At 37.8% G+C, this 17,390-nt stretch overlaps 1 protein-coding gene across 1 annotated transcript in view; it reads right to left on the bottom strand.

Moving 5' to 3' along the window:
- LOC124596764 (another transcription unit protein) overlaps positions 1 to 12,763 on the bottom strand; it is a 57,639-nt gene extending 44,876 nt beyond the window's left edge. Inside the window, exons 1-2 of the mRNA XM_047135894.1 lie at positions 12,678 to 12,763; positions 11,339 to 12,511 (exon numbers count right to left, since the gene is read on the bottom strand). Coding sequence (XP_046991850.1) covers positions 11,339 to 12,511; positions 12,678 to 12,723 — 1,219 coding nt within the window. The 5' untranslated portion in view covers positions 12,724 to 12,763. The remainder of the gene's footprint in view (positions 1 to 11,338; positions 12,512 to 12,677) is intronic.
- Positions 12,764 to 17,390: the final 4,627 nt, after the last annotated feature.

Raw genomic sequence — 17,390 nt, 5'->3', positions numbered from 1 at the left:
CTTGCCAGCACATACTTCTGGACTTTTTTTTAAGTGTACATCTACATCTCCACATCATATAGGATGTCACTGCATACTTCATACCAATACTAGTTGATTACCCAGCATTGCTCAGTTACTTGTTTGTATATCTATCTTATATCAAATAGGAAGATGTATGAAATCTGCTTGTAGTGTAAAAACAAATAACTGTATCTCTCGTAAAATACTTTTCATGGATCTTGGGATTCCTACACTCATTTTTCAACACTTTTCTCCTTACTGGTTTTTGTTGCTGATGATAAAAAACAGCTTCAGTTGAAGTATGATTTGCATAGTCTGCAATACAAGACACAAAAATAAATTTCATGTCGACTCCCCTCCTTGCCTTGAGTTCAGAAAGAAGTAATTTATTTGGGTGGAAAAATATTCAACACACTCCCACCTAACATAAAACAAGAAATAGGGAATCCCTACTAATTTCAAGGAAAATTAAAAACATACTACATTAGCCACTATTTCTACAAATTAGCTGAATGGCTAGACTCAGGGATTTAAAAGTTCTGTTGGCTACAAATTAGCTGAATGGCTAGACTCAGGGATTTAAAAGTTCTGTTGGCTACAAGACAAATAGCAGCATTCATTGTAAAGTAGCTTTACAAGTAGTCATTTAGTGTACATGAGACTTGGTATTTGCAGATGTAGTTGCATCATTTCTTTGAAAAATATCACTGTAATCACGTAAACATCAAGCTAATAATAGCACATGAATAGTAACTCTATACTACAACAGAAGAGACAGAAACTTTATTCAAAGCAACAGCCTTCTTTTTGTTGTAATGTGCTCTTGTGTGCTTGCATACACCTTCTTTTAATGTATAATATATAATGATATATGACTATGCAGGCAGCGAACTACATTCATTGATGTGTCATCAATGTTCCAATGAAATGATTGTTATAACTTGTCATGTGACAATGAATGTTCTAATCTTGCCAATTTCCTCAAATAAATTTAGATAGCATAAGCAAGAACAGCATTACACGGTACAGAGATAATTTTTTGTTAGTACAGTATAAAGATTAGGTTTCTAGGACACCCGCCTTTAGTTAAAGTGCACCTTGAATTGTTCCACATCAGTGAAAGATCCCCTCCTTGATGGTTTCTACTGAACATGATGAATGAATGAACAAACACAGTTTACTTACATCCTTTTTTTTAGAGAATAATACTGTAAAACATTTTATAAAATCACAGTAATATTAATTTAACAAAGCTTGATTCTATACAATATTTTTAGTTTCTCCTTCACTGTAAGAATAGTAAATTCTCAAATAAATGCAATTTTGAGCAGGATACATACAGTTGCCTGTTGGAAAAACAGCATTAAATTCACTCCATGGTACTCAACATACTGCTCCTCTAATTTACTGAATGTAATCGAGAACGTAAGTTACACTGGAAACTGCAAACTGTTACAGCTAAAAGGAGGTACATCAGACTGTGTACACTTTTTGTATCTAATAGTGATTCGTTTCCCCACCCAGCCCGAGTAGATAAAGACATCCAGTCAAAGATCCTTAGGCTTTGTAGCCGTAGAGGGGCTGCACAGTTCTGTGAGGGTGCAGTGAGCTAGACGTGGCCACTGATGGAGTACCGCTGACAAATACAGCAGCCAGCTGCTTGTCAGTCTATGTAACCTTTGCCTATGCATCATATAATTATTCTGAGACTGACCTTGCCTGTTTACATTTATTGATCTGGAAAATCCCTGGATGGATTTATCACACTTTAGGCAACCTGTACTGTCTTCTGGCATTTCCTTCTGGTTAGCCATTCACTACAAAACTCTGCTGTTACTAAAAAAAATGGAACTGCCTGGTGTGTTCCACTGATCTTTATGTCACTATGTCAATGACCTTGAACTTTGTTTCCACCTACATCTGAGTAGGATATATTAGTGGAGATTGACACTGAAGTTAGATTGCTCAACATCTTTACACACAATCTTGTACAACTGTGAAGTGGGTCCTGCTTCTATTGTAAATTACTTAAAGTTATGCGGTGGAATTTCAGCTGGATCAAGTCAGTTAGGAATTCTGCCAGGTAACTGATGCCTTCATTGGGATCTAATACGTTTTCGATGCACTTATATTCAGCAATTCCACCAAATAACATGGTAAATATATGATTATTTATATCATGGACATGTTTATTTTTAAATGCAAGAATGGCCCTCCCCTACAATAAGTTCTAATTGTGATGTTTTGGCTAAAATGTATATATTAAGGCATAATGGATGTCACTAGATAACAAAAACCGGGAAGTAATTTTTTTTTTCTCCATAAGATGTAAATTTTAAATTATTTGCTCTGTACTGCTGTCAATCACATTATGTCTTTTAGTTAACACCATTGAAGTGTACTAAATTAAAAAAAGGAACTCAATAATTTAACTGACAGCAGTAAAAAACAAATTATTGTCTTCATAGTAGTCATGGTACAGACACTTGGCCACTATGACAACAATTAACTCTTATGATTTGCTTTAGTTATTTCTCATAAATGTGTCTGTGAAAATGAATGTTTAACACATGTATGAATCCAATCCACTTTGGGGTTATGGGTAGACTATGACCCTACTGAGGAGTACCATAGCTCCTGCCATGAGATAGTCATTTCCTTTCAGCTTTCTGGAGAGCTTTCACCAAACAGCCAAAGAACACGTTACTTTCATTAGTTTTACATGACAGTTGCTTTCTACCCACATTGCTGGTAGCACCAAGAGTGTCTCACTCCCAAAGTACATTTTCCTATGCAGTAAGTTTGATTGCTAGGTACTCTCAAATTATTCTTTCATTTCACCCCTTCTGCTACTCAAAACTGACCCCAATCATCCTATTCTAACCAACATTTGCCATCTACTTTAACATATTAGGTCCCACCAATTAAAAATCTCTGATCAAATTGTATATTTGCAAGGACACACTGTGTCACTGTACATTCGTTTGTCAGTTGCTAATGTAGTCCAGTGCAGAACATCTTTTGGAAACCCAGGTAGATGGTTTTTATCTGTTTGTCTACATGTAATATTTATATGATAATGGGGAAAAAAAGGAGCTGTGTTTGATGCAAATTGTTTTCACCAAATCCATTTTGACCCACTGATAGAAGCAGGAATGTCATAGCATTTGAGCTTACAATATTCCCTAGGATCCTGCAAAAGAAGTGGAAAGGTGGTACTGGTCTGACAGTCCCTGGAACTATACCTTCCCCTGTCACCTTCAGAACTTCAGCCATACTGATGGACAATGGCTGTGCATGGAGGAGGAATCCCTGAATGGCGCTAGTCAACTGTTTCAGGCCTACAACCCTACTGATGGACAAAGGCTGAGCATGGATGCTGCTTCAAGCCTACAACCCTACTGATGGACAATTGCTGAGCATGGATGGGGAACTGCTGAATGACAATAGTCATCTGCTCTTGGTTTGAGTAGCTGCAATTTCTTTTCAATACAGAGAGTTTGTGTAAAGGTTGTACAGCGATATTGTGGGAGGATCCTCATGTGTGAATGGAGAATTTAATGTTTTGGCTTACTGTCTGCTTTACTCAGGTTTGTTAAACAGATCTACTGGATGAAGGTTTCAATCTGACCATTGACTTTACATAGGAGCAGAACTTCATAGGATTTTCTGAATGTTTTGAATCTTTTGCCAAGATGTTACTGTGAAATTTGTTGTAAGCACCACACACAGTGCTTACTGAGGATTTATGACTACGTGCCCATACACACTTTTGCAGAGAGAGACTAATAATCTCTGTAACTGTAGCATTCTCTGAATGTTACATTTAAAAACAATCTTTTATTACTGTATGTGCTTGTTTATCACAAGTTTGACTGATGTATTTAACTTTGACAAATGTAGTCTATCTTTGTCAGATTTAAATAAAATGTTCCAATTCATCCCATACTTATTTGAAGTTACCTAAGTGGTTTAATCTTGTTGACATAAGTTTGCAGTCAGATTCATTTTACTTGCTTGTTGCTATAAATACTACATCTCATAGGCTGCTTGTCTTTCGATTACATGTTTCATGTGTGGTCGAAAATTTATGTACTATCTAATTTGCGTTTATACCAATGGTTAGTTTTCTTTTTCTTTTTTTTCCATTTTAGATGAAGGAGACTGATTTTGTAAAGCAAGTTAAGTTGAGTCTCTGGTGTGAATGCTTTGCCTAGAACTCTCACTCTCCTTAGTTGATCTCATGTCTGTTTTAGTACATAATAAATAGTTTTTGAGGTGGCTTTTCATCTGGATGTGTCACAGTTTTGCTTGAACTGTGAGGAGGGGGGGGGGGGGGGGGGGGGAACTCGTGTATTTCACAAGTATTCAGACAGTTGAGTGCTCTGGCAACATTGCAAGCCCCCATCCTGTAATAACACCCTATGGTATATAGCAGCCTGAGAAATCTGCATCTGAACTACTCACAGCCAAGAAATCCTAAGGTTTAGATGCTACATTCCAGTTAATAAGAAGACTTTAATCAGTCTTCAGAAAAGGTATTCCAAATTGACAGACAGACATGTAGAGACATGTGAGTGAAGCTAAATGTCCTCCCCACTTTCTATAATCTACAGCAAAAACTGAAAATAATGTCAGACCCTAGTCAACATATACTCTTACTGCTGAATTAAGTGACAATCTGAAACTGTCTACTAACCATGATTTTGACTGCTCCTAGTGTGGCAATTCACAATTGTGGAAATACATCTGTGTATGCATTTGATTCTTTTCCCTCTTGTGATGCTATTTCCCTAAGAGAGATGCACAAAACTTGTTCACATAGGTGTTACTGATATTGTAGCAGACATCAGGCAAACCATCAACTTTTCGATCAGTTCGGCAATGGAAAACTGACTTTGCGCACGACAACTACCCAAGGTTTAATAAACTTTTTCACTAGCTTTGAAATAAACATAGGCTTTTTGATTCGTCAGTCTCTTCTTACATGTTTCCACTATGAAATTATGAACAAGTGTTATGCCTGCACATAATGGTGTTACATCTCAAGATGTTTCTCTCCCATTTTTTGTTAATTTTATTTTTCTGAGTACAGGGAACACACAAAAATACAGAACTACTTGGAACTTCTGTGAACCCTTATATGGTGTATTGTAAAATCTCAGAATATTAGAGCTTCATCAATCTCACAAATGGAAAGTCACTGCTAATTGAAAATGCATACACACACAGCAGTATGTGTTAGCTGGATTGGATCTCAGCCCTAGGTTAGACCATAGTGTACTGCAGAATGAAAGTCTCAAGTTTATAAAAGCCACATACACAGTTTTCAATAAATAAATCTCAAAATTTTCTTGCTAGACTGCAACGTACACACACAGTATGAGGACTAGCTGGAAATTCATCACGTTGGGCAAGAGAGATGACCATCAACATGCTTCCTAGACAGCAAATTACGAATTCATGATGATACCGAAAAAGATAGGTATGTCGCAAAATACAGCAGCACATCTCACAATTGGATGTGTTGCAACTCCTTCCCATAAAACTGATACTTTTTGACAGTTGTGAATTGAATTAAATGTAGCCTACTGAAATGAAATTAATGAATTGGTGGGGATGAAATAAGTGACGATGCAATAACATGAAATCATGTAAGTGCAAACCAGTCAAAATTCTACACCTGAAATGTAATGTGCATGTTGGGATGATTAGAAAATTTATGCTGAACAGTGAATTAAACCCAGATTTCCTGCTTTTTGCAAACAGTTGCCTTAACCATTATGCTACATATCTGAGCACACCTTGATGCCTTCATAAATATTCACTGTCACTAAATTTTCCCATTTTCAATTATCAAAATATAGTTTAACATTTACTCTACACCAAAGCCATTAGGTATGGAGCACAAGCTACGATGGACTAAATCATGGTTTGAAGTGAAGCATTACTTTGTCATGGGGACCATATTAAGTGGTTTAGGGTAACCAAAATCTGGATGGCTGGACAGAATTTTGACCTCTGTTCCTTTTTAAACTCATCCAGCACTATGCACTGAAAATCTGTAACTTACGTAAGATATTTCACAATGCATGGTAATGTTTAGAAAAGCATGTGTACTAGTGAGTGAAATGAATATGTTGTTTCATATGCAAACTGTTTTCAGCTAGATAAAGTGAGTAGACTGTCTGACTTTTGTTAAAGAATTCTTGTTCTGGAAATGTGTGCTCTATTTCCACACCACTGCTTTTTGACATCTTTGTTATAAAAAATCTTACAAAGGCCTGCAAAAGGAAGTCTTAACTCCTGAAGATAACTTTGAAAGAAGAAACAATATTCTGACTGTTGCAAATATAACAAGACTAGTTTGGGTGAGAGTTGGCAAAGGCTACAAATATGAATGTGAAATATAGGTTGTAGTGGGAGATTGATCTGTTGCATATCCCAATTTTTATATTTGTGACATTTTAATACACCTTTTGTAAAATCAGTGAAAACTAAAAACAAATTTCTCAGGTTTCCAGCTATGTCAAGGGGATAAAATCACACAAACTTTTGACCAAGCATTCCTTGGCCACTGTCAAATGATATGACTGCCAGTGGGCTGCTGGTATGACCCTAATACACACTAGCTGCTGGCTGCGACATCACTGGTGCTCGTGGCAGTGCCATACATTGGTGTACGTTGACTTGGCATTTGATGTGCCTGCTTCAACTGCGCAATTGCTGGATGCCAAGTCGTGCTGAGTTTCAGGCCATGATCTCTACTTGGGGTGCTATCGGTGATTTTTTATTCCAATGGCTTTTTCAATTATGCTCACATATTACACAAAGGCTCTCAGTAACAACTGATACCACATTTTTACTACTGTGGTGTCAATTGTCACTCAGTGCCTTTGTTTTCTATTGTTGAGATATCACTCCATTCATCCAAAGGAAATGCCTTTAGCACTATAGAATTTCAGTATCACCATTAGAATTTTATGATCTACATAGTCAGTCTCAAAAATCATTTTGTAACACCATCAGGGATATTGAGAAATGTTCAATAAGAGTAGTTAGCTTTGGAAGCAAGCGACAAATTCTGTAAATAATATGGTGACTGTAACGGGAGATGTTACTAGCAATTTTTGTGTAGCCTATGGGCTAAGCTCTGTCACCAGAGACCGCGCGGTTTTTTTAAAATTTTTATGTTTTTAAAAATACTATGTTTGTTGGCCTCACCAACTCACAATCGAACTGTCACCTTCCAACCTAACCTATACCTTGGACAGAGCTCCACATCAATGTGTCACCACAAACAGTTTCTTTTCTTTTTGCTTTCACATTCGTTGGCTTTGCCAACAAACAACAAAACTATGATTATATGCACCAAAAGGTGATGTGGCATCAGCCATTAACATTATGTCACTGGCTAAAGCTGCTGACTCTTATCTAACATTCCTCTTGACCCACTATTAGCTGCAATGTATTATTATTGGTACCAGTTTCAACTGTTATTAACCATCATCAGGCACAAGAAGTTTTCAATTACACTATTTGTGTGGATACATATGTACATGACATTTCAGCTCATTCAGCATAACACCAAATATGTGATGTGGACAACAGCATTTAATATATGGAATATATTCACACAAAAAACTGGTAGCACCCGATGAGGGTATGCTACAACATGATTTCAACACATATTTGTACGATGTGGGGCTCTGACAGTGCTGTGCTTGTTTGTTCTTGAATCATTCCTGAAATGAAGTACACTTTACACAGTATTCTTGAAAGGTGTTCACAACTGCTCTTCTCACATTCATTACTTCCAGAATATCTTTTTCAGGGAGGTATGAGAGCTCTAAATGTATTTATACGAGGGTCGGTCAAAAAGTAATGCCTCCCATTTTTTTTCTACTTAAAGAAATTAAGTTAAGTGAAAAATTTGAATTTGGCGCCATTCCTCAAACCTTCTTCTGCAATCCACTGCAGTAGTAACTTTCTGTGTCAACAGGTGGCAGCACAGCAGAAGTTTGTAAGATGGCCGACATCGATGTTCGTTTGAGACAGCGTTGTGTGATTGAATTCTTGAATGCAGAAGGTGAAACGCCCATACGCATTCATGAAAGACTGAAGAAGGTGTATGGTGTTGTGACAGTGGATGTCAGCACTGTTAGACGATGGGTTCGTCGTTGTAAGGAAGCTGAAGGGCAAACACCGTTGACTGACGAAAAGCGGAGCGGCAGGCCGGTGAGTGCAGTGACTCCACACAACATTCAGCAAGTTGATGACATCATTCGTGGTGACCGTCGGGTGACTGCAGATGAAGTGTGTTGCATTATTTCTCTTAGTAAAGGCAGTGTGATCACGATTATTAAACAATTGGGGTACTCAAAAGTTTGTGCACGGTGGGTTCCAAGAATGTTAACCGATCAGAATAAAGAGGCAAGGAAAACAATAGCCTCCCAACACTTGCAGCGCTTCCGTTTGGAGGGAGATGAGTTTCTGAAAAAAATTGTGACCGGGGACGAAACATGGGTGCATTTTTTTGAACCCGAATCAAAGAGGCAGTCAATGGAGTGGCGTCACACAAGCTCGCCGAGGAAGAAAAAATTCAAAACTGTGCGATCGGCAGGGAAAGTTATGGCAACAGTTTTCTGGGACACAGAGGGTGTGATTCTGGTTGATTTTTTGGAGCAGGGATGCACAATAAATTCTGTTCAATACGTCACAACCCTCAACAAACTTAAAGCACGTCTTCAGCGAGTTCGCCCAACAAAATCAATGGCAGATGTTCTTCTTTTGCATGACAATGCAAGACCACACACCAGTCGTCACACCTCTGACGAGATTGTCAAAATTGGATGGGAAGTTTTGCCTCATCCCCCATACAGCCCTGACCTGGCACCATCAGACTTCCATCTGTTCGGGCCACTAAAAGAAGCTCATCGTGGGATTCATTTTGAAGATGAGGAGGCCGTCAAAACATCCGTGCGTCAATGGCTTAGGAAGCAGAGCTGTGATTTTTACCGTGCTGGGATACATGCCCTTGTTCAAAGATGGACCAAAACTGTAGAGATGGGCGGAGATTACATTGAAAAATGACAAAATGATCCTCAATGTTGTGGTTTTCAACCTATGTAATTGCATTTAAATTTCCTGACAATTAAACGTAGAAAAAAAAATAGGAGGCATTACTTTTTGACTGACCCTCGTATGATATAGACATGTCTTAATGGTAAAAACTGTCAGGTTGTATCAGTTCTGAAGCTCCTCTTCTGATAAACAAAAATGGAAAATCCAGGTAGGAATAATGATATTATGTAAATGGTAGATTGCTAGCCACCACACAGTGCAGATGTGTTGCAGACAGGCGCAACAAAATGACTGCTAAGCAAGTAAGCTTTGCTTCACACACTATCTGATCAGAAGCACCTTGCTGCCTTCTGACTCTTAAAGATGAAGACAGAGATAATAGTCAAGATGTTTCGTTATATTTCAGCTTTGAGCTAGCTAGAATATCATGATTATTTGTATTTGATGTTGGTTAAGAAACATTTTAAACATACTAAACAAACAAAACAGTTACGACTCTACATAACTTCTCACAGCCAACAAATTTCTCCATTTTAAAGGTTATGTAAATGCATAGGCTATATAGTAAAACCTGCAACAGAAATACCAGTACTACTAGCCTCTCCCGCAAACTGCAGAAAACGTCGTTAAGAATAATAACTAAAAGAAGTAATCAGGCTCATTGTATAGAATTATTTAACTAGGTATCATCACTGCAACAAATGGGTACAACTACCAATCTGTTGTGTACATCAAGGAAAACATTTGTACTAAGTATTTCACTAACAGCACTACACTTAGGCCTAGTTGTGAAAAAAGAGCAAGTTCGGACTTACATTTACCACGAAAAAACAAGCAACAACTCTAAAACAGCATTTTCTACTTGGGATTTTATAATAAACTGCCTAAGAACTAATAGAGCTTGGGATCAATAACAAGAAGGAACAACCACAACACCCTGTCACATTACAATGATCACACAGAAATGCTTTTACAACAAAATCATGTGCCATGATTAATACTGCATGATATTAATGCCATGTCATTCTTCTGATCTCTAAACATCTCATTCTTCGTGGGGGGATGCTGGTTCAGTTTTCCGGATACACTGAAGGGTGCCTGTGGAGATGTGCATAGGGCATAGTAACATGTTTATGGCTCTGGAGTTAGTTCTCCAAACAGGCCGAAAACAGTGCAAGCGGCACAGCAATATTTTAATGGTCCTGGGGTCACCAGCAGGTGTTCATAGCGTGCGTAGTATTAGCATACAGAGATGCAAAGAACGAATGTAAAAGCATTTTTTATGCTATAAGCTACCTTCTACTGACTGGATGCGATCAAAAGAATGTTGTAAATAGGGACCAAGTAAATGAAGCAGTGCAGTTGTTAAGACACTGACTTCATATTTGAAAGACTGGAGTTTGCTTTGTCTGCACATTCTGATGTATGATTTCTGCGTGATTTTTCTACATAATTTCACATAAATGCTGCGATGGTTCCTTTAGCAAGGCTGCAACTGATCTTCTGTCCCATTCTCATAAAAACACCCACATAGGCCTATATTCTATGTTTAAGTACATCTGAACCAGATGTTTTCATTGTGCTTTGAATACAATTATATTATATCGTGAGACAATACTTACATGAACAAAACAAATAAATGGTAGCAAAGAGCCACAACTTTTGCATTTAATAATGTTTATAATAACACTTACGCTGTCGCCACAGGATACTCAAAATATCATAAACTTCGCACTATCAATATAATGTGGAACACTGAATCATAATGTTGACCTCTCTGAGATGAGATTGCTTCAAGGTTTATACACTCATGTCAGTGTGTACTGCTATGCAGAATATATAAAAATAACCTGTCTGCACAGGCCGAAAGCTCTAAGAAAGTCAAAAGAGAAGCAATTACATATCGCATGCATAAAAATTTTAGTAAAAGATTTCAGCAGAAGAATATTCTCTGACAAGTTTTCAACGCAGGTCTACGCTAACTGAATCTGCATTTTTAAATAAAAAATAACAAATGAAGATTAAAACTGACAAACCTCCAGCACCTACTTCAAGCAGATGCACACAAATGACAAAAAAACATCAATTTCTGATATTCCAGTAAATACTGAAGGATGGGATCATAGTCTACAAGCCTATGTTAGGTAAAAGAATAAATAAAACAGCAACAACATACAATTCTTACACAAGAAGGGAAACAGGAACGATATATGCAGCATGCACTAACTATAAAGTAGCGCAAAAAAATTACCAGACTTTTCTTCATCTGAGGCAGGAGCTCCGCTTCTCACTGATTCCTTGTCATTGTGGTCTACAGCACCTGAATGGTTGGATGCTGAATTGCTTTTCTCATCATCACTTTTCTCACCATTTTCCACCACACTCTTTGGACGGCTTCTAGATCTGGATCTGTTACTTTGAACAGATTCTGCTTGTGACTTTCGTGAATGACCACTTGCATTTGAACGAGGAGATGCAGCAGGTGATCCACTTCGACTCCTTGAACTTTGGGTATGTTGTGACTGTGCACTTTGTGGTCTTGACTGTGGACTTTCAGAACGATTAGATTGAGCACTTTGTGATCTACGTGACTGAGGAGTCCGAGAACCTTGTGACTGTGGGCTATGGGATCTCTGCGACTGTGGACTTCGTGAGCGTCTTGCAGCAGGTGATCCCTGTGATTGAGGGCTGTGAGATCTCTGGGAAGCTGGACTTTGTGATCGCTGGGATTGAGGGCTTTGTGAGTGCTGAGATTGTGGGCTCTGAGATCGTTGTGACTGTGGGCTTGGAGATCGGTGAGACTGAGGGCTTGGAGAACGGTGAGACTGTGGGCTTGGAGAACGGTGGGACTGAGGACTTCGTGACTTTCTGGACTGTGGACTCAGTGACCTTCTTGACTCTGGGCTTTGTGATCGTTGCGAATGAGCACTCTGTGATCTCTGAGAACGTGGACTTTGAGACACAGCAGACTGTGGACTTTGTGAACGGCTGTGGTCGCTTGCATAGGGGGAATGTTGACTAGCATTGGAATGTGGAGATTGATTACTGGCATGGGACTGGCGTGGAGACTGATTACTAACTGCTGAGCGCTGTGTACGCTGCGAATGTGTTGAATGTTGGCTTACAGAACCTACAGATCTTCGACTGCTTGCATTTGATTGTGGGCTCTGGGAACCTTCATCAGACCGGGGAGAAGCATCACCTCCAGAAGCCACAGATCGCGGTGAATACTGTCCTGCGGTACCAGTCCTGGATGGTGAAGCAGCATCAGTGCCCTTCTCACTTTCACTATCACTTCTATCTTCTGCACCTGAACTTCTGCCGGGTGTCGGTGCTGTTCCGTGCTGACTAGCAGGACTACCACTTCTGCTACTGCTTCGGTTCGATCCTCCATCACTTTCGGAATCCGAACCAGAATCTCGAGCTGTCAACAGCAGAAAATTAAGTCAATGCAAAGTCTTCAATTTATAAATTCTTACTGAACTATATTTCTACAGAAATATATACACTATCTACTCTTGCCTCCCATTAGAATAGTAAAAATAAGAACGACAAAAATTATTCAAAAAGAGTTCAACAACACTGCGCACCTGATTCGGCGTCACTCGAGTCATCATATGGAGTTTCTGTTGCCATTGCACACACAGATTGGATGCATGCTTGTCGTACACAAACCAAAGACTATCATCAAATAATATACTCTACACAGTGAGTTCTACATCTCACAAACGATGCATGTCAAAGAGTTTGAGCACACAGAGAGCTTACTTCTCCATTCACAGCGCGCAGTTATTCTGCATAAAAATTTGTACCACGGTCTGACGTATACACAGTCACAACACTCCCAGTCATTTTTGTTAGACTCAGCGGCAACAGCGGTTCAGGCGATCAACAAGCCATACTTCTGAATACGATATCAGACGAATGCGAAATTTATCGTCTATATTGACCTGTAACATAGTTTTTTGAATAGAGAGTGTATGTAGTGCCATAAAAATCGACGATAACTAAAAATGACACCACATTTGTCTTATTTAGTGTCCTAAGGATCCAGGGAGGTATAAAATGGTACACTACAGAACAGCTTATTTACGATTCTATTGTAACCTACAGACGTTTATTGAAGGATTTCGTTTTCTTTTAAGATAAAATAAATGGCTAGTAAACAGCAGAAGACCTGACCTTTGAAGAAAAATGTTGAATGCCTACTCAGGGACGTGAATCCTGCTTTCTACACTCCCACCCAAATCAGTGAATGTGGAACGCAGAAAACTTGTACCTATGGAATTGAATACTTACATTATTTCATGTACAAAATAAGACACCACTTCTGTAGACGAAGGGAAAACAATAGACAAAATAATAAAACGTCAGATGCAATAAAACTGTTTACCAGCACAAGAGAAACCAATTCAATTACTGTTGCTACATGTAAGTCACAAACGACAAATATCTGTAACACGTTCGCTTTTGAAGCAAAAGTAGTTACATTTACAAAAATATTCGTGAATTGAAACGTCGAATGAAGTGTAAGCATGTGCGAGTCATTAGACTCCATACCAAATTGTCATGTGCCAAGAAAAGTGTCTATTATTATAAGAACACCCAACAAAAGAAATATAAGCTTCTCATTCATGAAATATGCGTTTACATTCTCCTGATTTCAGTGACGCAAATCCAAACATATTCGAATGTATTTCTTCACAAATAAATTGTAATTCATGGCACTGAATCAGAGAGAATCGTCTGTTTTTACATTTATTTCACGATCATTCATGTCTATCGATAATTTACTAATGCTTGAAATGGAAAAATATAATAATTATTTTGTTAAGTAAGTAGAAAAATAATTAAAAACAAACGTTAATCTTACAGATGCTTTCTCACTGCTAGGGGCGCTAGCGTTCTGACTGTCAGTCAGTAACAATTTTCACACCAGTGACCATTACGACTGTATTTGCTAGACTATGTTGATAGCACAGTCTAACAAAATGTATTAAACTGTTGCAGTAGCATAGGGGATAGTTCTGCTAAATGATGCTTACCTATCTATTATAAAATTATAATATATGTGCTCAAATTGTAATGTACCCTGTAGGTGGAATTGTAAATATATCTGACTCTTCAACAATCAATAATTATTTATTTCACATACCTGTATAAGTCTATTGTAAAATAATAATATATGCTCTCAAATCGCAATTTACACTGTAGCTGTGATTGTAAATGTGTAGTGATGTTTCTGATATCTCCATCTAAATAGCAATCAAAGGGTTACTAAACAAATAAACAAATAAAAAATAAGTAAAGAAGGATACACACAGGTTAATAGCTTCTATATTACGACTTTCTATACATATAAGAAAAGATGCTTATGAGCAATGGGAAGCATAGCGGTAAATTTCACAACAGAAAAAGGGCTTTTCGTTAATTTCAGATCATTGTACTCTACCAACAAAACTGTAGTGCAGCCATAAAAAATCCCTAAGGAGATATGTAACATCAATATTGTCAGAATAAGGTTGTGACACACAAGTTTCCTTGCAGACCTTAAGGGGGGTAGGACATCAAACGGGCCGACTTGGAGCAGGAGAGGCACCACAGGCCATTTCAATTTCCACTGTCTATACTTTTACAAATAAATTTATAAAACTTTGTCAGCATGACCAGGAAGGATTCAGAATTCACAATTTTAGCAGTGGAAGTTCGAAAACATAACAAAGTAATTTTTTTTAGATGTGAAATTTCATCATTTTTTTCACTTACTAATGTCAGCATTTGTTGCTATAGGCACACTTTTCTTCATAAATAAGAGAGATTCTTCGATGACTTTTGCACTGCATACAAACCATACTTGAAGGTGTATAAAAAACTAGAATTTTCCAAATCTATTAAAAACTGTGATAAAAATCGAGGTAATTAACTACAAAATTGCGTTTTTTCTAAACATGAAGTTAAAATACAACAGCTCATTCGTTTTTTCATAAATTAAATAACTTCTAGGATCTCATACACCTGTAAGTACGGTATGTATGCTGTGCAAAATTCCTCGAAGAATCTCTCTAACTTATGAAGAAAAGTGTACCTATAGCAACAACTGCAGCCATTAGTAAGTGAAAAAAAAATGATGAAATTTCACACATAGAAAAAGTTATTTTGTTATGTTTTCGAACTTCCACTCCAATGAGTGTGAATCCTGAATCCTTCCTGGTGATGCTGACAAAGTTTTATGAACTTATTTCTAAAAGTGTAGACACTGGAAATTAAAATGTCCTGTGATGCCTCTCCTGCTACAAGTCAGCCTGTTTGACGTCCTACCCCCCTTAATGGATTGGAGTGACAGATTCTTCTACATGCAGCAAACATCCAGAAGACAACAGACATCTTGATCATATCGTATCTGGATGTTACAAATACATTTCACATCACCTATAAATGGTGGAAAAATCGAAATTTTTTATGACTTTATTAAATTCTTTAGTCTTTCCTGATTACATTGATATATACATTATAGGGTTTCAAATGAAAAGTGACCTATATACACTAAATTTTAGAGTTACTGTCATGTACGCCGCCACACCCCCTTTATTTCTGTTACAGAAACCAGTATTATTTCGAAAAGAACGGCGAACTTCATGTTTCCAGCGATTATACGTATGATCCATTGTATACGTTGGTGACAGCGCAGGTTTCTAGTGTCTGTAAATGATTATCTTTGCTATTATTTACTTTTGTTTCAGTGAAGCAGTTGGTTCACATGATACTGAATGTTTGTTGCCCAAGTGCTTCATATATTTGTGGAAGCACATATCCTTTAGTGTGCAATAAATAAGAACTACGCCACGCATCAAGAAATTCAATAAAGGGAAATTCCGTGGTAATCAGTTCACGAACAAAGCAAGCCACACTGTTGAAAGTGACCTATATATCAGTTCTTCAGGGAGGAAACTCCTATATGACAAACTTCCTGGTGATTCAAATTTTTTTTGTTAATAATGATGCTGTTTGTAGTGGATTTGTTGTTGTTTATGAAAGCGTCTTACCTTCTTTGATAAAGGAAGTGGAGAAATGTAAACATTGTGATGGTGTAGGCTGTCTGGAAATAACTCAACAACAAAGTATCAGGAAGGGTTTAGTGTCAAAATTAGTTGTTCTATGTATATCCTGCAATAAATCTACCTCGAAAATGACTTCAAACATTTTGCATAATTCATATGATGTGAATTTGAAGTTAGTGTATGCAATGTGTGCAATAGGAAAAGAAAAAAAAGGCTCCTCAAACGTTTTATTGTTTGATGGACCTTCCTCCTCCTCCCAGTAGGTTCAGCAAGTACATAAAAATACTTTTAGGAACCTTGACGGTTGTGTCTACGCATCTATGAACCGTGCTTTAGAAGAAACTAAATATTAGTGGATCCAGGGGCATTCCTGTTGCACTTGATGGGACATGGCAACATCGAGGACATCGTTCCTTGAATGGTGTTGTAAGTGCTACTTCTCCGAAGAATGGAAAAGTTGTTGATGTTGAGTGCTTATCTAAGTACTGCCACACTTGCCATGATAACACTGAAGGACATACTGAACATCAGTGTTCTAAGAATTATGATGGTTACAGTGGAGGTATGGGGTGTGATGCAGCTCTAAAAATATTTCAGAGATCGGTGCCCGTTTATAAAGTTAGATACACGAAGTACCTAGGCAATGGGGACTCTAAAGCTTTCAGGAAAATTAATGAGTTCAATGTTTCTGGTGATACCTTGGTAAAAAAAATTGGAGTTCTTTGAACATGTGCAAAAGAATATGGGTGCTAGATTGAGGAATCTACGAAGAGAAATGAAAGTAAAGTTGCTATTTGATGGAAAATCTCTGTCTGGCCGAGGCAGATTGACAGACACTGAAATAGACCTTCTTCAGAGTTATTATGGTCTGGTCATTAGATGAACTGCACCTCTGAACGATATTACAGCAATGACGAAAGCTATATGGGCCACTTACTTTCATATGGTGTCCACAGATGACCGCTCAGTTCATGGAGTTTGCCCTACAGGAGCATATTTTTTGTGTGGTTAGCAAAAAGCAAAAGAAAGTGGTCAAATATACCATCATAAGCATTCTCTTCCTGAGCCTGTTATGAATTAAATAAAACCAGTTTTTAGAGACCTGAGTGACCCTGTTTTGCTTAGTAAATGTCTTCATGGGGCACTCAGAATACAAATGATAGCTTCAACCATTGCATATGGGAAAGATTATCCAAGAATATTTTTGTGGGACTAAATACGTTAAATGTTGATGTACTAGATGCA

This window comes from Schistocerca americana, chromosome 1, assembly GCF_021461395.2.
Source record: "Schistocerca americana isolate TAMUIC-IGC-003095 chromosome 1, iqSchAmer2.1, whole genome shotgun sequence".
Taxonomy (NCBI): Eukaryota; Metazoa; Arthropoda; class Insecta; order Orthoptera; family Acrididae; genus Schistocerca; species Schistocerca americana.
The sequence above is the reverse complement of the archived record's forward strand: the minus strand, read 5'-3'. Positions and strand labels throughout refer to the sequence as shown.